Raw genomic sequence first — 23,295 nt, 5'->3', positions numbered from 1 at the left:
AGAAGGTTTGATAATTATAAAATTATCAATAATTATAAAATGAGCCTTGGTGGAGCAGTGGGCTAATGCCTCCTTAAGTAACACCAGCTGCCTGCAATTAGTGCAGGTTCGCATCCCACCAGGCTCAAGGTTGACTCAGCCTTCCATCCTTCCGAGGTAGGTAAAATGAGGACCCAGATTGTTGGGGGCAATAAGCTGACTTTGTAATAATGCCGCTTGGGGTGTGTGTGAAAGCTCTAATAAGCAGGCATATACATAGAATGAAGGCTACTGCTAAGCTTGTAAGCCGCCCTGAGTCTTCGGAGAAGGGCGGGATATAAATGGAATAAAAAAAAAATTACAAAACTGAACTCTGCCTTGCTGGGTTTTTTTCTTAAGTGAGGCGATCTACAAACTTAGTAAAAAAAAAAAGAAGAATCCAAAGATTTACTAGACAGGATTGAGGTTTTGCAATGTCTACTTTAGAAACCAAGCTATAGGTAGCAGAACACGCAATTAGGTCATTGTGTGAGAAATGGTAACACCCCTTCCTCGCTTTCATAATACACTTTAGAATTCTCAAAATATAACATTTTCATAGGTTTGTCATGCATTACAGGATGATGGACCTCTGTTTGAAATCCAGGTAGATGGCTTGATGGTTCTGTGGAGCTGCTTTATACGAACCTTCTCTTCCTCTTCATTCTCTGAACATCCCTTTGTCATAAATTGATTTTCAAAAACAGGAACCTTTCCCACTCAACTTCTTGTTCATCTTCCTCCTTCCAGTAAGTTCCTAGACTTCTAGCGCATTTATGACAGAGAGTATTTCCACATAGGGTGTGCTCAAAAGCAGCTCTGGGTTTAACCCCTCCTCCGTAGATGAGCTGATATTTGAATCAGTTTCAGAACAACACAATCAAATGGATTTTCTGGTTGTCCCTGGACAACAATTAAGTTCTGACAAGATTGAGGACAGCTAATTTACCGATTGTGACAATACTTCCCACTCTTCCTTCACGTTAAGGGAAATAAGAGAAACTAATAAGAGTTTTACCTCTTTTGTCCCCTCAGGAGAAAGCAGGCATCCAAAGTACTAGCTATCTGGACTTTTAAATGTCTTGTGTAAGAGGTGAAGAAGGTTGGATTACTCCTATTATGATGTGGGAATGCTCCAGAATGAGTTCCAATTCTTGCGGCCTAAAAAGCATTAATTTTGTCTGGAAATTGCCACTTCGGTTACTGCTTCAAAGTACAACCATGTTCTTTCAAGGCATTCAGAAAATCCCCAGTTGCAAAGATGCTACCTTCACCACTCAATTCAGATCTTTAGTACAAGAAGAATGATTATGCAGCCAGGTACCTTCATCCATTTCAAACATGTGTTTTGGGACAAGTCAGCCCACAAATACATTTAAAGAAGAAAGAAGACCCCCCCCCCCAAGTATTCAGGGCTGGCATTAGTGAAAAGGTTCAGCAGGCCTACTTCAAATTATTTTGAATGCATTTATTCAATGGGGTTGCTAATTTTCACTAGATAAGGAAGATATACATCTTTATTATTCATAAGGGGCACAGTCCATTATTTTGAATTATTTTTCACTTATTTGCCAAATCTTATGTATCCAGTTTAAAATTAGTATTACAATATTCAGTATAATCAAAAGCCTTGATTTCAAAAGTAACTTTGCTCCATTTTTTGGGTTTCTGGCGGCCATCTGGGGTTTCCACCACAAAATTTTTAATGGCCAACATTGGAAGTGTGAAATCCCGGTAGATCATTTCCATTCCCCAAATCTGCAGGAACACAAATACAACGGTTAGCCTCTCACCAGGAATCACAAGCATAGATTTCCAACTTTGGGGAAAATATCAGTGAACTATATAAAAATTCATCTGTCAGTGTTTGTGCTGCCCTGGTTTTACCAAAGAGCAGAACAGAAATAATACAGACTGCAAAAGCCCATCTCAGCTTACAGGGATGCCTCCTCTTGTATTTCCTTTCTTTCCTTCCTTCCTTCCTTCCTTCCTTTCCTTCCTTCCTTCCTTCCTTCCTTCCTTCCTTCCTTCCTTCCTTCCTTCCTTCCTTCCTTCCTTCCTTCCTTCCTTCCTTCCTTCCTTCCTTCCTTCCTTCCTTCCTTCCTTCCTTCCTTCGCTTACAGACTGACTGCTAGAGATTCCCTTCAAGGATAGCATTCAAAAGGACAGACATTCTCTGCCCCTACCCCATTTTTTACAGTCTGAGGGTTACATGTTATGCTAAACCATGGCTTTTTGGATAAACTACAATTGCTTGATTAACCCAAGATGACAAACTAAATCAAAATAAAATGCATTATGGCTTAAGCATAATCTGAAGAAGATTACCTATTATCCCAATAATTATCTACTGAGTTCTTGTGCCAAGCTAAGACCATGCAAAGCTTTCCTAAATGCAGCACAAACATCAACTTATGGAAGTTTACCTGAGACCCACTGTGTTAGCTGAAACCTTTGACAAGCTTTGGCTTCACACTCGGATTTCCACAAATCAATAAAGACAGATATAGCCTGTTAAATTCCTGTCCTTAACACATTCTGCAAAATCCTTTACAGAAACCCAAAACAACAACAATAATAGAGGGAACAATCATTAGAGGGAAATTTGATTGAGGTCTGCCATGAAACAAATTAAGGTGAAATCCAGGAATGGAATATTTACTGAATTTGAACCTTAGGATTTTAGAAGCAAGTCTGATTTGTCCTTCCCACTGACCTGACACTGTCTCCTCTTTAACATCCATTTCTTCATAAAAACTGAGCAAAATAAGTATATTTAGAAAAATAAGTTCAAACTGTGCTTACCTGCCCACATTTATCGCAGCTGATGGAACTGCCTGGCTTCCAGTCTTTGAATTCGCGGGAAATTGCCACACAGTCAGGTGACTTTTTGTAATAAAGGCTGCATAGAGAACAATTGGGCATTCTGTAATCTTTCACTCCTAAGGAAGTGTGCAATTCTTGGGCAACGGGCAGGGTGGTGGTCTGTGAATCAAATCCTGACTGACAATTTAGGGGAAGGGGGTTCTTTGCTGACCTCTCTCTTCCTATGTTAAGAGTAGTGCATCTGTACACATATAGATATACACATGGATAACATTTATTATAGTTGGTCTCAGTCAGTCAGATGTTCAGACTGTATGTGGCATTTTTATGGACCTGGGACAGGCAGATGTTGGGTTAAAGGTATGTAAGCTACCTTTTGTAATAAACTGATGCTGATTTTAATAATAATAATAATAATAATAATAATAATTTTATTTATATACCGCCCTTCTCCCGAAGGACTCAGGGCGGTGAACAAGGCAAGCATAAAAAATACAGAGTTACAAAAGTTAAAAAGGATTAAATATATGCCCACTAAAAACAGTACGTACAAATATTAAAATAACAATAAAAAACCCCGCCCATCCCCCATCAGGCCAGGCCGGCTTGTTCAAATAAGAATGTCTTTAGATCGCGACGAAAGGAGCAGAGATCGGGCGCCATCCGGAGCTCAACCGGTAACTGATTCCATAGCTCCGGGGCGCCCACAGAGAAGGACCTCCCCCTGGGGGCCACCAATCGACATTCTCTGATCGGTGGCACCCTGAGGAGGCCCTCTCTGTGGGAACGCACAGGGCGAAGGGAAGTTGATGCCGGCAGATTTTGCCAATGGTGTCTTTTTATATAAATGTGGCTGTACAAATATTTGATTAATACTTTGATTGTAAGCACGTCTTGTGTCTAGAATATTCCTGGGGAACAGTCAACCAGATTATTTACTGAACTATGTTCAGGGTATGTACGTTCATAGAAGAAGACCTCAGGAGGGTCGCAAAGAGAAGGAGCTGAAGTCAGTTTCTTTCCTAATTCTCTATACATTAAGCAAGAAATGTTTCTGAAACTGAAGCACAGGACTAGCCTTCTCCATCCTAGTGCTCTTCAGATATTGGATATCAATTCTCATTTCTCTCAGCTCTCATTCATGAGAAGTAATCCCACAACTTATCTGGAGGGCATCAACTTGAATACAATCTTGGTATTCAAATGGAGAAAGCAAGATATGCTTCCCAACTGAAATAGCACTTAGATGTATATACCATTTTATAGTGGTTTACAGTACTCTCTAAGCAGCTTACAGAGTCAGCATATTGCCCCCAACAATCTGGGTCCTCATTTTACCAACATCGGAGGGATGGAAGGCTTGAGTCAACCTTGAGCCAGTCAGGATCAAACTCCTGGCAGTCGGCAAAATTGGCCTGCAATACTGCATTCTAACCACTGTGCCACCACAGCTCTTCATAACATGGCTCTTCCCAATGTTATAAAGTCCAAAAGCACAGAGTAACTAGCCACTTCTACTTTCCCTCACCTGAAGTTGGGATTAATGTTGATGTGGTGCATATTCTCTATTTTGCGCAGGTCACTGGCATGGCAGACAGCCATGTTGCAGTTGAGGCAGCAGAAACGTACACTTCCTGGATCGTGTAGCAGGCGCTGCTGCTCAAGTTTGATATCCCGCAATTTCCTGCTGATCATGCCTTCATGCTGCAATTTTGCAATCTATAGGAAAGAGTTAAAGAATTTGTGTTCCATGCATATGAACATATGGTATATTGTGACTTCATTCTGTAGGTATCCAAGATTGCTAAGTGATGGCAAGCCTAGGACTCCCAGTTACCATTGTTAAGCAACAATCATGGGTTATTAAGCAAGAACCTCCTTGCAACTTACTTCCAGCTTCCAACAAGCAAGATCAGTAGGGAAGCCAACAGGAAGATGCAAGTGCTTGCAAGGAGACTGACAGGCAGGTAAATGTCTGCCGGTAATTGCAGGAAACTATGCAAGGGGCGGGTGTTGCACACTTCAAGATGGGTCTTGGAATGGCTGCTGCAGGATTGTGAGAGGAGCTATGAACCCAGACAACACATTAATAAGGACTAAAGATTATTATTGTAAAAAGCCAATAATATATATATATATTTAAAAAAGAATGTGAGAGGAGCTGATGACATGAGCATGGGATGGCTGTGGCAGGCTATAGAAGTGTGCACAACAAGCCAGTGAGGCACTGTACCAATGGGGGGTGGGGTTGAAGGTGATTGCTACAGGGGGGGAAAGTCTTACCCAAGTGACGTGATTTTCCCTGCTGGCTTCCCCATTGACTCTGTTTGTGATTGCGGGACACTGCAACCGTCATTATTAAAAGTCAGTTGCCAAGCACTCACATTGCAAACACGTGACTATGGAAATGATGGAATGGCTGGGAGTTCAAGAAGCAGTTGTAAATACATGTTCAGTTCCGTCATAACTCTGAACACCCAAAGCGTGTTTATTAACTGAGGACTACATGAATTGGAAACCTGTCACTGAATCAGTAACTTCTCAACAGCATGTACTCTTTCAAAGTCTGAAGTTCATCTGCAATGTTCTATAATGTTCATCTGATCCACATTCAAATAAGAACTCCACACAACTGGAACTACCTAAATTCCTGCATTTTTTAAAATAAGTACCCAGCTACATCTCTAAGATAACATTGAAGCCGGAGTTCCATATGAGTTCCAATTCTTAACAAATAGCTCGAAGTATTTTACCCCCTAAAAGACTCTACTTCAACTATCAAACACAGTGGGAGGGCACTTTTTGGGGAAAGCTGGCATGGTATCTCTTCTGAGATGCTTTTGAGACTGTGACCTATGATTATGGTGATGTAGAGCAGCAGCAAAAGAATAAATTTCGCCGGGACCTGAAAACCTGGCTCTTCGATCTGTTTGGTTCAGACTGTGGGGTTGTTAATTTAACTGGGTTTTAGATTTACTCTTGGGGCTTGAATTTAATTTAATTGTTTTATTTGTTTTTAATTTTTTGTATTCATGGTTTTAACTGCCCTGTAAACTGCCCTGAGTCCTATGGGAATAGGGCGGTATACAAATCCAATAAAATAAATAAATAAATAAATAAATAAATAAATAAATAAATAAATAAATAAATAAATAAATAAATAAATAAATAAATAAATAAATAAGAGTACATTATCACAGCATGTCAGAATCTGTCTTGCTGTGTTTCCCACCAAATTAGTACTTTATTGTTATTCTTTCTCAAAGTCTAAATATCAGAGGTCACTTTCTTGGCCTTTCCAGGAAGTTCCTTTTACCTTTAGGTGGTATTCTTTGTCAGGCATCTCCTGCACCCATTTTATGGCACTCTCCATCAGGGTCTCCAAAGTTTCATTCAGCCTCTCACGGGCCACCTCTTTGCTGTTGGTCTTGGCCAAAATGGAACAGATGCTGTTTGGGGCACGTGCACGGCCCCTGGCCTTAACAAAGAGAAAGAAGAGCACCTGCATTCATCTCCGAAGATCCAGCCCACTAGTGTTCCACTTCACCGCAAGAACATATATGAATTAGTCAAAAACCATCCTTCAGTTGAACTCCTATTGTTCTCAATGACCCAGCATTCTTTCCTTCCTAGACACATTTGAGTGACACTCTGCAAGTGGCAAGGTGCATTTAATAAGGTTCTCAAAACTGACTGACCTGCATCATAGCAATTTCATTTGTCATCAGCCCATAACGGATTATGATATTACACTCAGGGATGTCCAGCCCCTCCTCAGCCACACTGGTGGAAAGAAGAAGGTTGAGTTGCCCCTCTCGGAAGCGATGGAGAACATCTTGTTGTTCTTGCTGAAAGAAACACCCAAGACAAAATTATAAAGAAACATCCAAGACAAAACTTTTGGCCTAGAGTGAAACTGGGATGCTCAATCCCAGAAGACAGAAGTGAGCCTTTCAGTTCAAAGGCTAAAAAGGTGCTTTAAAGGATGGGGAAGTGCGAATGCAACTTCTTGGCTAAGTTACATCAAATGATAGCTGGTACGTGTGATCCAGCATTACAGATTAGTTGTCATGGAAAGAACTTTGGTTTCACCAAACATCACTTCTACAACGATTATTGTTGCTGGAGTTCCTTGGTATATTCAACTAGGAGACCACAAACCATGAGAAAACAATCCATCTTGTCTGTGAGACTGTTGATATTCAAAGAAGCTCTTTATGTATGTAATGATATGTGAAAATGACCTTGGGAGACTGGGCTGGATAGTGGATGAGGCAAAGACCCTCCCTAGCCTCTTGGGGCTATAAAGAAGGGGAAAATATACTTTTTAGACTTGCAAGATTCTGTAACCATAGCAATAAAGTAAAATTAATTCATCTGGTTGTGCTTCCTATCCAGTTTGTCCTGCGAAGCCAACAGCGCACCTCTGTTTTAGCGTAGCCATGAACATCAGAAAACTGCAAAACATATTTACTATGTTTTGGAAGAGCCTGACAAAGTTTCCCGAGTCATGTGTTTTCTGGGTCCTAAATATTTTTTTCTCTGTTTAAGTCAGACATGTCAAACTCGTGACGTCATGTGACGTCGCGCGACGTATCAGAGCTTTTTCGCCATTGCTGGCAATGGGGTGGGCACAGTTTCTTCATGATGCATCTGGCCCACGGGCTGGCAGTTTGACACCCACGGGCCGGCAGTTTAAATAATGCTGAAGTGAAATTTTTCTATGTATTTACTCTGTTCCACATTAAAACAGGGAAGATATTTTAAAAAATAGTTTGGCATGACACAGCACTCAAATATTACTAATGGATTAAATCTTAACTAGCCAGAGTCCACCTGAACCATATGCAGTACACATAACAAAGGAATTAAGCTGTCCATTGTGGCTTTAGCATTAATTTAACTTTTAGAATTAAGGTAAGGAGTAAAGGCTATTTCTTGTCAAAAATTAGCTCTCATACCAGACCAAATTAAATATAAATATTTTTTCTTGGATATTTTTCATACTTGATTTGGAAAAGAATATTTAATAGATCAAAGCAACGAAGGCAAAGGGTAACATCGGAGGATCCAATCTGAGTCGGTCACCGGGATAAGAGTTTGTTCTTCCAAGCTTTTGGACTTGTGCTGGAGCCCTGAGGATGGGCTTTAATATGAGTCCAAAAGCTTGGAAGAACAAACCTCTGATCCCAGTAACCGACTCAGATTGGATCCTGCAAGATCAAGATAAAATGAAATTATGCATGTGGACTGTCCTTTGTCATCTTGCATACACTTATGAATTGGCTTTCAATCTTTTTTGGGGGGGTCTCATTCCAATTAGACTTACAGTAGAACTGGGAATGGGATAGAGGCTTTTCCACATTTTTCTGTAGACTTACCTGTGTCATGTGCTTTGTCTGACTGCTGGAACCAGCCCCAGTTAGAACATCAGACTTGATCCCAAGTTCACGCAAAGCCTGGTTACCCACGACCCACTCATGCAGTGAATAGGCACTCTGCCGTGTCCAGGTGAAGACAATGCCCCGTGAGCTCTTCAGTTCTTGGAATTGGTTTTGCAAGACTTGTTGCAGCTTGCCAAGCTTGGGATTCTCATAGCGACTGTCTTTAGCAAGGCCCAAGAGAGACAACCTGTTCTCTATAAAGCAAATGCATTGTGTGGTCTCAAATAAGGATGAGCAGCAAGAGAATCATTCCTGAATCTAACACGCATCTATAATATTTCTTGATCTTCTAATTCAGTTGGCATTTAGCCCAATGGATTAACATAGGTAACAATGAATAAGAAAAATGAAACCACACGAACAACAACAACAAAAACTTACACAAATACATAGTGCAGTAGATTATATGGCAGTGATTGCCACTACAGGGAGTCTTTGATTTACAATCACAACTGGGACCAGAAAGTGCAGAAAGCAAAGCGATTAAGTCCTTTGTGTCCAGTTTTATGGTTTTAGCCAAAGTTGTTTAAGCTGGCTTCTCCATTGTCTATCGGATGCTGGCTGGAAAGATCACCCATGGTGATCACATGACCCCAGAACATTGCAACTCTGGTCAATACATGCCAGTTGCCAAGTGCCTGAATTTTGATTAAGTGGCAGTGGGGATACTGTTATTTTTTTTTAGTGCCATCGCAACTTTTAACAGTCGCTAAACAAATGGTGGTAAGTTGAGGGCTACCTAAAAATAAACTGCTGTGACTTCCGGTGGCGGCGCGGCGCCGAAGACAGCCTCTCCTGGCTGCCCGCGGCTCAGCTGTTTGTTTTTTTCGCCCGAAACAGCGCCGATCAGCTGTTCGGGTGAAATTGAAGCCCCCTCCTCGGGAGAAGAGGAGGGGGTGAGGCCCCAGGTAGGGGTAGAGTTCTCCGAGGCCGCCTGAGCGTGGAGCTTGGGCGGCTGGAGGATTGAACTCCCCCGAAGCCTGGGTTGCTCCCAGCTGGCCGTCGTCTCTGCTCCGAACTTCTTGGAGCAGAGCCAGGCGTCTGCGAACCATCCCTGCCTGAAGAAAGGACTATGATTTAAAGGAGCAGGCAGAGCGGTACAAGAGGGAAAGGTGAAGAGGATTATTTTACTATACTCTCGAGTTTGTTGGACTTTCTAAACTTTAAGTGAAAGTGCGTCATAATTGAGGACTAAAAGATGGCGGCTAAACCTCCCCCTAAAACTCTTCGGAGTGGTGGATCCTCGCCGGTGCAACAATCATCATTACAGGCGTTGCACACTCCTGAAGTGCTGACATCGAAGGATTTGCGAGATGCTTTGGACAAACAGGCCCAGGTACTTTTGGAATCAATTAATCAATCAATTGCTGATAAATTTGCACAGATGGAGGAGAAATTGGAGAAACTGGAGGAAAGAATGGAAGAAAGGATGGAACAGAAGTTCAGCGTGATGAAGGTAGACATTTTGTCTTCAGTGCATAAAGTGGCGGAATGTGTGGAAGATTTAGATGAAAAAATGGATGATTTGGCTCAAAGGAATGCTATATTAGAAGTAAAAGCACGGGAGAATGAAAATGCAAGAGACAAAATGGATAGGGAGTTAAGCCTTGCCCAATATTACCAGATGCAGTTTGCTGTCAGAATCAGAGGTTTAAAAGAGAATATTAAAGAAGATTTAAAGCAGCTGATCTCTGAGGCTCTCGAAGGGGTATTGAACCAGCCAGCATCTGAAATAAGAGCAGCTATGGATAAAGTGTTTCGGGTGAATTCATGGATTGCTAGACAGAGAAAGCTGCCTAGAGATGTGGTGGTTTACTTTGCAAAAAGAGAAATTAGAGATCAAGTTATACAAGCTGCCTATGATGCTAAAGTTGTGATTGCTGAACAAGAAGTTTTGGTTTTAAAAGAAATTCCTCCAAGGATTTTAAGGGGAAGGAAGGACTATACATTTCTTGTGCATGAGCTTAAGCAAAGAGATATAAGATTCAGATGGGAGATTCCAGAAGGGCTGATGGTGATGCATGAAGGTAAAAGGTATAGGCTGATCACTGTGAAACAAGCGCGTGATTTCTACAATAATGTCTTAAAAGCAACCCCATTAACGCTTCTGGAAGCTGGAAAGGGATCTGGAGAAGAAGAACAGCAAGAGGAGGAAAAAGAGGAAAATGGTGCTGGAGGAGATCAAGCTACAACTTCTTTGGATGATCCTAGAGAGCAAAGAGTGACGCGTGCTGCTTTAAGACGAGCAAAGAAAATAAAGGAACAAGATCAGCAAAAGTCTTCAGATACTTCACAACGCATTCATAGCCAAGCTGTGGGAGGAGCACGGCCTAAAGAAATTAGTCCTATCAAAGCTGTGGTCCAAGAGCTTTTTGAGGATATACATGGCAACTAAATTTCTAACTTGGAATGTTAATGGACTAAATTCACCGCAGAAGAGGAAGAAAGTTTTTCAATATTTAAAACAATTTAAGATAGATGTTATATGTCTGCAAGAAACGCATATTAGAGTTTTGGATCAAAAGTATTTAATGAACTCGAGGCTGGGTACGCAATTTGTTGCTTCTGCAGAGAATAAGAAAAATGGAGTGGTTGTTTATGTTAAAAATGCCTTAACAGCGGATTTAATTGAAGCAGATAAGCATGGAAGATATGTTATGATTGAGCTGTTGTTAGAAGGTAAAAAGACGCTTCTAGTTGGACTATATGCACCAAATCAACAACAAGCTGACTTTTTTAGTTTACTTCACACAAAGCTTACCCAGTTGGATTATAAATCTTTTATTTTTATGGGGGACTGGAATGGAGTTGTGGATGTACAGTTGGATAAGGCCGGAGCTTTTAAGCGCATTCCAAGTCATGCTAGACTGCCTAAATCCTTTTTTGAAATGAAGGATGACCTGGAATTGCGAGATATCTGGCGGGAGAGACACTTGCAGGAGAAGGATTATACTTTTTACTCTGATAGACACCAATCTTTTTCGAGGATTGATTTTATTTTGTCGACTAATGATCTTTTTTTGAGAACTAAAAAGGTGAAGATTTGTGCAAGAACTATCTCTGACCACAGTCCAGTTTGGTTGGAGATTGATAAGGAAAAAAGAGATAGGCGCTCATGGCGTGTGAATGAGAATTTGTTTAGAAACCAGAGAAATGTGGAAGAATGTAAACAGCGGATGAAGGATTTTTTTGAGATTAATATGAACAAGGGTACTTCTATGGATATGGTTTGGGATGCTAGCAAGGCCTATATGAGAGGGGTGTTGATACATATGAATAATAGACATAGACGTGTAGTAGAAAATAGAAGGAAAGATCTGGAGAATGAAATAAAGGAAAAAGAAAAGGCTTTGATTTTGAACCCAGAGGATGTGAAGATCAAGGAGGCTATTAGATTGTTAAGAGGACAATTTGATAAATTAATGGCTGATCAAGTGGCGACCAATCTGCGGTTTGCTAGGCATAATACTTTTTGCAATGCTAATAAACCAGGCAGATGGTTAGCTTATAGACTGAGGAAAAAACAAAGAGCATCTAATATAGATAAGATTGAGTATAAAGGAAGGGTCGTGTTTCAACAGAATCTTATTAAGGATGCTTTTGTGGATTTTTATTCGAAATTATATACTAAAGAGGATATTAATGCAAAAGATATTGATACGTACTTGGAGAATGCTAGCATCCCGGTTCTTACGCAAGTACAAACTGCCCGAATCATAGTTAACAATAGCCTGACAACAGCATGTAATATTGAGAAGGGCACAAGGCAAGGGTGTCCGCTATCGCCCTTGTTATTTGTGTTAACATTAGAGATATTATTGGTTAAGATTCGGAACTCGGAAAAAATTAAGGGGATACAAGTCGGAGATCAGGACTACAGATTGAGAGCATTTGCAGATGATCTGGTTGTTACAGTGACCCAGCCAGAGAACTCTGTTGTGGACCTGATGGAGCTAATAACACAATATGGGAAGGTTTCTGGATTTAAAGTAAATATACAGAAAACTAAAATTTTGGCTAGAAATATGACAGTTTCACAGAAGGCTCTTTTAGAAGGATTAACTGGATTTGAGATTGTTAAAAGGGTTAAATACTTGGGGGTGACTTTGTCGCCCTCTAATACAAAGCTATATAAAAATAATTATGAAAAACTATGGGGGAAAATTCAAAAAGAATTGGAGAGTTGGGAAAAATTGCAATTGTCTTTGTTGGGACGGATTGCAGCAGTGAAAATGAATGTCCTGCCCAAATTTTTATTTTTATTTCAAATGATACCGATTCTTAAGAAAGATTCTAATCTGGAGGAATGGCAGCGTGGTATCAATAAATTTGTGTGGGCAGGGAAAAAGCCACGAGTTAAACTTAAGATTATGCAGGATACTCGTGAGAGAGGTGGCCTTAAATTGCCAAATCTTAAATTATATTATGAAGCTGCTGCATTAGTAGGAATAAGCGATTGGATTAATTTGACGCAACCGAGGTTATTAAATCTTGAGGGCCATGATTTGTTGTTTGGCTGGCATGCATATTTGTTGTATGACAAGAAGGTAGATTCTGTGTTTAGGATGCATATTTTAAGGCAGGCACTGCTGAGAGTTTGGAAGAAGTACAGATACAAGTTAAGCAGCAAGATACCATTGTGGGCAATTCCAAAACACGCAATAGAAAATATACATGCTGGTTTCAAACACGATGAGACTACCTACAAGGAAATTTTAAGTTTGGAAAGGAATGTTTGGTGCCTGAAATCATATAATTTCTTGCGAGAAGAGAAGGTTGTTCGAACTTGGTTTCAATATATTCAGTTACGGGCCAGGTGGAAAGAAGACCAGAAAAATGGATTTGTAATGACTGATGAAAATTTGATAAAGCAAATTAGAAATCAGGGACCAGCACATATTAAACGGATATATCTTGCATTGATAGAGATCTATTCAGAAACAGAGCTGGTTAAGGATTGCATGATAAAATGGGCCCAAAACATTCAGGAAGTTATTACAATGGACACGTGGGAAAAGATTTGGGTGAGGAATGTAAAATTTACTCAAGCTCAAAATCTAAGAGAGAACTTTTATAAAATGTTTTATAGATGGCATTTAGATCCTAAAAAGCTTGCAAGTATGTATCCGAATTACCAGCCTAAATGTTGGAGGTGCGGTGATGAAGATGCAACATATTTTCACATATGGTGGACATGTAAAAAGGTTAAGGCTTTTTGGATAAAAGTCTGGTGGAATATGCAGAAGGTTTTTAAACAGAGGATAAAATTTTGCCCACAATTTTTTTTGTTGGGAATAATTGTTGACGCTACAGTTGTGGACTCCAAGTTGATGTTGAACTTAGTTACGGCAGCAAGACTTTTGATAGGTCAATATTGGAAGAAAGAGGAACTGCCGACTATACAAGAGTGGATTTTAAAGGTTTCCGACCTGGCAGAGATGGCGAAGATTTCGGCCTATTTGAAAGATCATTCGCAAGAACATTATATTATGGAATGGAGAAAATGGATTGAGTTTATCCAGAACAAGTATAGGGTTAAGAAGTTTTACGTAGCATTCGAATAAGTCTTCCTTCGCTTGGTTTTTTCTTTTTTTTATTTTAGTTTCTTATATATATTTAATATTGCTAAGGATTGTTTTATCCTATACAAGCTAGAGAGTAATGGATTTTAGAATTTGTAATTGTTAGTATATGGTTGTTTATGATTGCTTTTTTATATATATATACCTTGTATTTAGCTCTGGGAAGTCGGGGGGGGAGGGGGGAGGGGGGGAGGTAGGGGGGTGAGGAGGGAGGGGGGGAGGTAGGGGGGAGGTAGGGGGGGGAGGAGGGTGGGGGAAGGGGGGGTTCTTTAAAGGAAAACTGTATTGTAAAACTTTTCAATAAAAAAAAAAAATAAACTGCTGTCAGTTCCAGCAATGAAGAGTTTCTTTGAGTTTTTAGTTGTGTGGCCCATATTTATTTTTCTCCTCTGTCTTGTCTTTCCCTTATTGTTCAGCCTTATTTTGTTTAACTTCTCCAACACTGATTACAGTTCCTAATACTTCCAACTAGCAGGTTTAGTGTATTTGGAAGTCCACAAATTGTAGAAGATGCTCTTATCTCTCAGACTTGCCTTCAAAGGTTTCATCCTGATGTCTCTTCAGAAGAGAAGGGCACAGCCTGAGGATCCTAAGCTAGATGTCACCTCAACAACTTCCAATAATTACCAAATTGAATTTTTAATGCAACAAAATGTTAGAGAGCAGTCATAGTGACCATGTTTAATTTGAATTACATGTAAATATAACAACTGGATTTAATGCAATGAAATCAACTTTAATTTTTAGAGTATGCCTTAATAAACCATTCAACGCCATTCAAGTAGCTCTTCATTTGAGAAGAAAAAAAATGGGGGTTAGGGTTAGGTGGCCCTGAGGTGACAGGCAAACTTCCAAATGGCTTCAAGAATTCTCTTAAAAGAATGCAAATGACCAGCTATCTGCAAGGAATATAAATTGTTTCTTTCCTCACCATCCAGTCAGAGCTGAAGAAGCTTCTTGGGTGAGAAGTGAAACAGCTGTCTTGTGAAAAAGCACCTTTGGGAAAAACTAACCTAAACCTAACCTAAACCTAAACCTAATCCTAAACTGAAACCTAAACTAAACAACAGCAACTGCTGGCAGCCAGACTACTCTGTAGACTTTCCTGGCTTTCAAAATACATGACAGGTTGAATCCAGTTTTGGTCACCACGATGTAAAAAAGATGTCGAGACTCTAGAAAGGGTACAGAGAAGAGCAACAAAGATGATTGGGGGACTGGAGGCTAAAACATATCGGGAACGGTTGCTGGAATTGGGTATGTGTAGTTTAATGAAGAGAAGGGCGAGGGGTGACATGATAGCAGTGTTCCAATATCTCAGGGGCTGCCACAAAGAAGAGGGAGTCAAGCTATTCTCCAAAGCACCTGAAAGCAGGACAAGAAGCAACGGATGGAAACTAGTCAAGGAGAGAAGCAACCTAGAACTAAGGAGAAACTTCCTGACAGTTAGAACAATTAACCAGTGGAACAACCTGCCTCCAGAGGTGGTGAATGCTCCAACATTGGAGGTTTTTAAGAAGAGACTGGACAGCCATTTGCCTGAAATGGTATAAGGTTTCCTGCCTGAGCAGGGGGTTGGACTAGATGACCTCCAAGGTCTCTTCCAACTTCTTCTTCTTCTTCTTCTTCTTCTTCTTCTTCTTCTTCTTCTTCTTCTTCTTCTTCTTCTTCTTCTTCTTCTTCTTCTTCTTCTTCTTCTTCTTCTTCTTCTTCTTCTTTTCTTGTTGTTGTTGTTGTTGTTGTTATTGTTATTATTATTATTATTATTATTATTATTATTAAAGGTGCTTTTAGTTCTTCTAGCTCTATAATTCCCACTCTATAACTCAATGAAATTTCTAGCAACCATGTTGTTATTTTTCACCTATGGGACTAACGGCTATCTAGGAATTCACTCTGAATCAGGAAAATGGCACCATCACGTCCACCAGTGTGAGACTACCCCATCACTTCTTTTTGTCTAGCATTTCCATTACTGACAGACACTTACCATCAAAGAGCTGGAACAGATATTCTTCGCTTTTTTGGGTTAATTTCTTAGTAGCGTGTTCTAGTTGGTAAAACTCATCTAGCATACTGAAGGCATCAATCATGCGCACGGTTTCATTGGTCAGCAGGGCGTCATTGTATTTCCGAAGATGCAGGGCACAAACTCGGGTTTTTTGGCAACATTCTTTTGCTCCTTAATACCACAAAGAGAGCAAAAGTCATGACAACGGTCTGTCACATTATCTTTCCACTGAACTGTTTCAGTCCATCTCATCTATAACCTCTTTCCTTGTTCTGCCTAGGTAAAACAGAACACTCTTATCGAAGTAGAGTTGGTAAGAATAAGCTTTCTAGGTTGAAAGTTGAGTTTCTTCTCTGCAGCTGTACTTCATTACAGACCATCAGCCGGGGGCAAGGAATAACACATCCAAAGAAGCTATAGCTAATTTATCTTCTGCAGGCTTGGGCCTTGGACTCACATGTACTCCAGATAGCACAGAAACTTAGTGGAGGTGGAAAAATCAGGAAGATATTAAATCTGTCTCTGAACATTTATTTCTTCCAAATTCATGTATACAGGTGGTCCTCGACTTGATGGCCACAACTGAGGCCAAAATGTCTGTCGCTAAGACATTTGTTAAGTGAATTTTGCACTATTTTTCTTGCCAGAGTTGTTAAGTGAATCACTGCAGGTGTTAAGTAAGTCACACAGTTGTTAAGTGAATCTGGCTTCCCCATTGACCTTGTTTGTCAGAAGGTCGCAAAAAGTGATCACATGTCCCTGGGACACGGCAACTGTCATAAATATGAGTCAGTTGCCAATCATCTGAATTTTGATCACATGACCATGGGGATGCTGCAAGTGTGAAAAATGATCAAAAGTCACTTTTTTTAGTGACGTTGTAACTTTAAACAGTCACTAGATGAACTGCTATAAGTCAAGAACTACCTGTATTACAAAGCTTCCTATGGGATACTCACCTTTTGTTTCAAGCTCCACAATTTTCTGCTCAAAGCTCTTGGTACCAAAGTTTGCAGTAATGTCAGGTACATTTAGGTAAGTATAGATCTGGGCCATTATCTCCCTGATCTTTTCTCCAAATGGGTCCTGGAGATGATAAATTGGGAAATTGGGAGTGGAAAAACATGTTAACATTCTTATCTACATTGCTCATTCATTTTTTTCAACAGTTCCTTAAGAGACTCCTGGTGATCTTACCTGCAACCTTGGTTCTGACAGATCATACTGTTTCTTGGGACATGGAACATGGTCATGAAGAGAGAGATTATGTTTATTGGTTGACATAATTTTTTCAGCGTCCAGGTTAGCACAAATCTGAAAAAAATTATCACAGCTGTGTGATTACTTCAGGAAATTACTTCAGCCAATTGATCTAAAATGCCAGTAGAAATGCCTTTAAGTAATGCTGTGATAAAAAGAGACGAAACAAATTTGTCTGCTTATTTATACATACAATGAATTATGGGCTGCCCATTTCACAAGGACTTGAGGTGATTTACAATAATATCCTTATCAACAAAAAGAACAATTTGAATTATCTAATTAAACAGCTCAAGTAACACCAGCAACCAAATGCTCAGGAGCTTCTTGAAGTCAAGACGTTGGAGGTATCCCTTATTATGGAAGTTTATTTCAAAGAACAGGAGCAGCCAGTGAGGAAGTGCCCTCATCTTCTTCCTTCTTTTGTAGGTTGCACAGGATGGGGCAAGTCTCAGTAGGACTGAAGGTCCTATAGGTATTGGGTGTCAAGTCATGCAATGCTTTAAAAGTGACACACAACACTTTAAAATGAACAGAAGCCAAATCAAAGGTGTAGCATAGAGATGCAGCATAGAGATAATACTGCCAAATCTGCTATCTCCAGTTAGGAGATGAGCTGCTATATTTTGGATCTGCTGAAGCTTCTGAAGGAAGTGCCATGTAAACCATGTTAAAATTCTCTATCCAACTCTGGCCCAAATTAGGGCATCTCAGTCCCAAAAGGGCAATGTGACTTGATAGCATACCTACCACCTGCAAAATGCTTTGTTCCTTCTTTTCCAGATGTGGGGAATTTGCAAAGGGGGAGGTATTCCATTACAAAGTTCCTTAATCTGCAACTGAAATGCTATAATTGAGGAACAGTTTTACCATTTGATAATAATACTCGATTCTGGAAGCTGGCATACAGAGGCCTGAGGGAGGGGTCAAACATGTCATAAGTCATGAGTCCTTCACACCCACAAGAGATTTAGGTCCAGCTAACTTGAATGCTTCTCTTATCCCCCGTTCATTTCCTTTAACGGCCAATTGATCCGATTCTGGTAGAGAGCTTTAGCTTGCAATAAATCTTTATACTCATTTGAACTGCCTGAATCTCCTGATTTCCCTGGTACTTGACAGGTAGGTTGGAAAATATTCTTGAAAAATATGGAATAATTGGCAAAAGTGCAGAAAAGGGTAACTAAAATGAGTAGCTCTCCAAGAAGGAATGACCACCTTCGGAGTATTTTTTTTTACTTCAGAAAGCAAGTATGAGATTGTTGTTGATACAAAAATTAAAACAAACAAGTTTGGTACAGAAAATTGTACAGAAAGTTAGGAAAAATACGGTGACATTTACTAATTTGAGTAAATGTGGCAAAACAGCAGAATTGGTTGTCACCAGATTAGGTGACATTTTCAAAAAGAAGTAAGCAAAAGTCAAGAGAGAAAAGAACCATCCATGGTTTCTTTCTTCAGAATTGCAGACAATATATTGAATATTAATTTCTGGGGAAGGACAATGCTTGAGGACCTCTCAAATGCACCTCAGTGTCTACTTTATGACTCTTATCATCCATCAAGATTGGTGATTTACAATACATATTTTAGGTGGAATGGGACCTTCAGGCATGGACTCTTGGCCTTGCCTCCTCCTCCTCCCACCGCCCATTTGCCTCCAGCATTCCTCCTCAGATGGCCCTCTCCTGCCCATTCTCCCTGGCCAATGGGTCCCTTACCCTCTGCCCCTTCAGCTTGGCCCTTTCGCCAAGGCCCCCTTTGTCCCGGGCCTTTAGCTGCATGGGACAGATAGCAGGCAGAAGCCATGGTGCTGCAAGGGAACCTGGACAAAGGGGACCTCGACAAAAGGGCTGGGCAGAAGGGCTCGGGGCGCAGGGCCAGGGTTAGGGTTAGGAGGAATGCTGGAGGCAAATGGGCTGAGGTGGGAGGTGGGGGAAGGAGGCATGGCCAAGGGTCCATGCATGAAGGTCCTAGACCTTTTCTATATCCCGCACCTCTAGAACGCTTCTGATATATTCTCACACCCTTTATAAAAGTTCAAAATAATGGTAACGAATTATGCATATACACTTATAATTTTGAAAACCTAAGTTTTTGCACCCCCTGGAATATCGTCTCACACCCCCAGGGGGTGTGAGCACCCCTGGTTGGGAACCCGTGTCCTAGACCCATTTTAGGAGGTTTCGGGGAAAGCACTTTATAATTCTTAACTGGAGATGACAAGGATTCAGACTCTGATTACTAAATGCAAAGCATGTGCTCTGTCCTTGAGGTATGCTCTTTGAAAATTCCATTATCAGTATGAAAGAGAACTGTGTTTGCAATGCAGAGCAACCTCCAAACCTATGACTATGGGGGGGGGAAAGAGAGAACCCACAATGCCACTGAACTTCCAATACTTGAGCCAAGTATTTTCCATCAGTCTCACCTCTAGGATGTGGTCCTTAGCTGCTTCCAGGGAATTTGCACTTCCAGTACCTAGAGAGGCTGTGAGTCCCAAAATCTGAGGTAAACCCTGTAGACCTTTCAGCTTGTGGTCAAAGTACTTTTCCATAATCTTGTTATAAACAGTTCCTTTGTGAGTGTGGTGACACTCATCTATCACCAATAGAGAGAAATCTGCATAGCATATAGAGAAAGTGATAATCAGCTTTTGTACTAATTATAATGCATTCTTCTTTTAATAGACTGCTTGTGGGAAGGGAATGCCCTTATTCAAGAATATCTGCTGAATTGGAGAATACAGGTAGCCCTTGACATATAACAGTTCATTTAGTGACTGTTCAAAGTTACAACGGCAGTGAAAAAACGTGATTTATTACCACTTTTCACATTGACAACCATTGCAGCATCCCTATGGTCATCCGATCAAAATTCGGATGTTTAGCAAATGACTCATATTTATGATGGTCCCAGTGACCCAGGTTCATGTGATCACCTTTTGCGTCCTTCTGACAAGCAGTCAATGGGGAAGCCAGATTCACTAAACAACTGTGTTACTACTGACTTAACAACTGCAGTAATTCACTTAACATCTGTGGCAAGAAAAGTTCATAAGATGGGACAAAACTCACCTAATTACTGTTTCACCTAGTAACAAAAATTTGGGGTTCAATTGTGGTTGTAGGTTGAGGACTACCTGTACATAATTTGTGTTGACAGTGTATGTCGAGGCATATATTTGGCCTGCAGCACACACAATTCACTGCATGGAGATCTTGAAACGGTGGTTTTGCTGGATTGTTTATTTCTATTGCAGATTAAAGCCCAACGTGGATAGGAAGATGCCACATATTCAAGCTGGCTTAAGAAAAGTTTAAATAGCAAGAAATCTTACTGCTGACCCATGCTGGATAATTGGGAAATACCAAAAAGATGTCAATATGGGCTCCATTAATTATAGAAAGGCCTTTGATTGTGTCAGTCATGTCAATCTATAAACAGGGCTTAGAAAAATGGTAATTCCAAAACAAACCGCTCAGAAATGCTGTAAAGCACTATGGAGCAGTATATAAGTCAGGGGTAGGCAACCTCGGCTCTTTTATGAGTCATGGACTTCAACTCCCAGAATTCCTGAGCCAGCATAGCTGGCTCAGGAATTCTGGGAGTTGAAGTCCATGACTCATAAAAGAGCCGAGGTTGCCTACCCCTGGTCTAAGTGCTATTGCTATTGTTGTTGTTAGCTGCGAAGTCGTGTCCGACCCATCACGACCCTATGGACAACATTCCTCCAGGCCTTTCTGTCCTCTACCATCTTCTGGAGTCCATTTAAGCTCACGCCTACTGCTTCAGTGACTCCATCCAGCCACCTCATTCTCTGTCGTCCCCTTCTTCTATTGCCCTCGATCTTTCCCAGCATTAGGCTTTTCTCCAGTGAGTCCTTCCTTCTCATTAGGTGGCCAAAGTATTTGAGTTTTAGCTTCAGGATCTGGCCTTCTAAAGAGCAGTCAGGATTGATCTCCTCTAGGACTGACCGGTTTGATCGCCTTGCAGTCCAAGGGACTCGCAGGAGTCTTCTCCAGCACCATAGTTCAAAGGCCTCAATTCTTTGGCGCTCAGCCTTTCTTATGGTCCAACTTTCACTGCCATACATTGCAACTGGGAAGACCATAGCCTTGACTATACGCACTTTTGTTGACAGGGTGATGTCTCTGCTTTTTAGTGTGCTGTCTAGATTTGTCATGGCTTTCCTCCCCAGGAGCAAGCGTCTTTTAATTTCTTGGCTACAGTCCCCATCTGCAGTGATCTTGGAGCCCAGGAAAATAAAATCTGTCACTACCTCCATTTCTTCCCCATCTATTTGCCAGGAATTGAGAGGGCCAGATGCCATGATCTTGGTTTTCTTAATGTTAAGTTTCAACCCAAGTTTTGCACTCTCCTTCACTTACAGCAAGAGGCTCTTTAGTTCCTCTTCACTTTCTGCCATTAGAGTGGTATCATCTGCGTATCTTAGGTTGTTGATATTTCTTCCGGCAATCTTAATTCCAACTTTTGATTCATCTAGCCCTGCCTTTCTCATGATGTGCTCTGCATATAAGTTAAATAGGCAGGGCGACAGTATACAGCCTTGCCGGACTCCTTTCCCAATTTTGAACCAATCAGTGGTTCCATGTCCAGTTCTCACTGTTGCTTCTTGACCCGCATATAGGTTTCTCAAGAGACAAATAAGATGGTCTGGTACTCCCATCTCTTTAAGAACTTGCCACAGTTTGTTATGATCCACACAATCAAAGGCTTTAGCATAGTCAATGAAGCAGAAGTAGATGTTTTTCTGGAACTCCCTAGCTTTCTCCATGATCCAGCGTATGTTGGCAATTTGATCTCTAGTTCCTCTGCCTCTTCGAAATCCTGCCTGTACTTCTGGTAGTTCTCGATCCACATACTGCTGAAGTCTAGCTTGTAGGATTTTAAGCATGACTTTACTAGCATGAGAAATGAGTGCAATGGTGCGATAGTTTGAACATTCTTTGGCACTGCCTTTCTTTGGAATTGGAATGTAAACTGATCTTTTCCAATCCTGTGGCCACTGTTGAGTTTTCCAAATTTGCTGGCAAATTGAGTGTAGCACTTTTACTGCACTGTCTTTTAAGATTTTGAATAGCTCAGCTGGAATACTGTCACTTCCACTAGCTTTGTTGTTGCTCAGCTTTTCTAAGGCCCACTTCACTTCACATTCTAGGATGTCTGGCTCGAGGTCAGTGACCACCTCATTGTGATTATCAGGGACATTAAGCTCATTCTTGTATAGTTCTTCTGTGTAATTTTGCCACCTCTTCTTAATCTCTTCTGCCTCTGTTAGGTCCCTGCCATTTTGGTCCTTTATCATGCCCATTTTTGCATTAAACGTTCCCTTCATCTCTCCAATTTTCTTGAAAAGATCTCTGGTCCTCCCTATTCTATTGTTTTCTTCTATTTCTTTGCACTGTTTGTTTAAGAAGGCATTCTTATCTCTTCTAGCTATTCTCTGGAATTCTGCATTCAATTGGGTGTATCTTTCTTTTTCTCCCTTGCCTTTCGCTTCCCTCCTTTCCTCAGCTATTTGCAAAGCTTTCTCAGACAGCCATTTTGCTTTCTTGCATTTCTTTTTCTTTGGGATGGTTTTGGTTGCTACCTGTTGTACAATGTCGCGAACCTCTGTCCATAGTTCTTCAGGCACTCTGTCTATCAGATCTAATTCCTTAAATCTATTTGTCACCTCTACTGTATATTCAACAGGGATATGATTTAATTCATACCTGAGTGGCCTAGTGCTTTTCCCTACTTTCTTCAGTTTAAGCTTAAACTTTGCAAGGAGAAGCTCATGGTCTGAGCCACAGTCAGCTCCTGGTCTTGTTTTTACTGACTGTATAGAGCTTCTCCATCTTTGGCTGCAGAGCATATAGTCAATCTGATTTCTGTGATGACCGTCTGGTGATGTCCATGTGTAGAGCCGTCTCTTGGGTTGTTGGAAAAGAGTGTTTGCTATGACCATCGTATTCTCTTGACAAAATTCTATCAGCCTGTGCCCTGCTTCATTTTGTACTCCAAGGCCAAACTTGCCTGTTATTCCGGTTATCTTTTGGCTTCCTACTTTAGCATTCCAATCCCCCATGATGATAAGGACATCATTTTTTGGTGTTAGTTCTATAAGGTGCTGTAGGGCTTCATAGAA

At 40.7% G+C, this 23,295-nt stretch overlaps 1 protein-coding gene across 2 annotated transcripts in view; it reads right to left on the bottom strand.

The window, feature by feature from the left end:
• Positions 1-933: 933 nt before the first annotated feature.
• The window catches only part of DHX58 (DExH-box helicase 58), a 36,560-nt gene continuing 14,198 nt past the window's right edge, over positions 934-23,295 (bottom strand). For both annotated transcript variants that reach the window (XM_081331057.1, XM_081331056.1), the window contains exons 4-13: positions 19,573-19,763; positions 17,079-17,195; positions 16,841-16,967; positions 15,861-16,052; positions 8,226-8,482; positions 6,543-6,692; positions 6,161-6,322; positions 4,373-4,563; positions 2,824-2,920; positions 934-1,776 (exon numbers count right to left, since the gene is read on the bottom strand). In XM_081331057.1, coding sequence (XP_081187183.1) covers positions 1,597-1,776; positions 2,824-2,920; positions 4,373-4,563; positions 6,161-6,322; positions 6,543-6,692; positions 8,226-8,482; positions 15,861-16,052; positions 16,841-16,967; positions 17,079-17,195; positions 19,573-19,763 — 1,664 coding nt within the window. In that variant the 3' untranslated portion in view covers positions 934-1,596. The remainder of the gene's footprint in view (positions 1,777-2,823; positions 2,921-4,372; positions 4,564-6,160; positions 6,323-6,542; positions 6,693-8,225; positions 8,483-15,860; positions 16,053-16,840; positions 16,968-17,078; positions 17,196-19,572; positions 19,764-23,295) is intronic.

Source organism: Vipera berus, assembly GCF_964194415.1.
Source record: "Vipera berus genome assembly, chromosome: 6".
Lineage (NCBI taxonomy): Eukaryota > Metazoa > Chordata > Lepidosauria > Squamata > Viperidae > Vipera > Vipera berus.
Note: the sequence above shows the minus strand (reverse complement) of the source record. Positions and strands in the feature narration are given on the sequence as shown.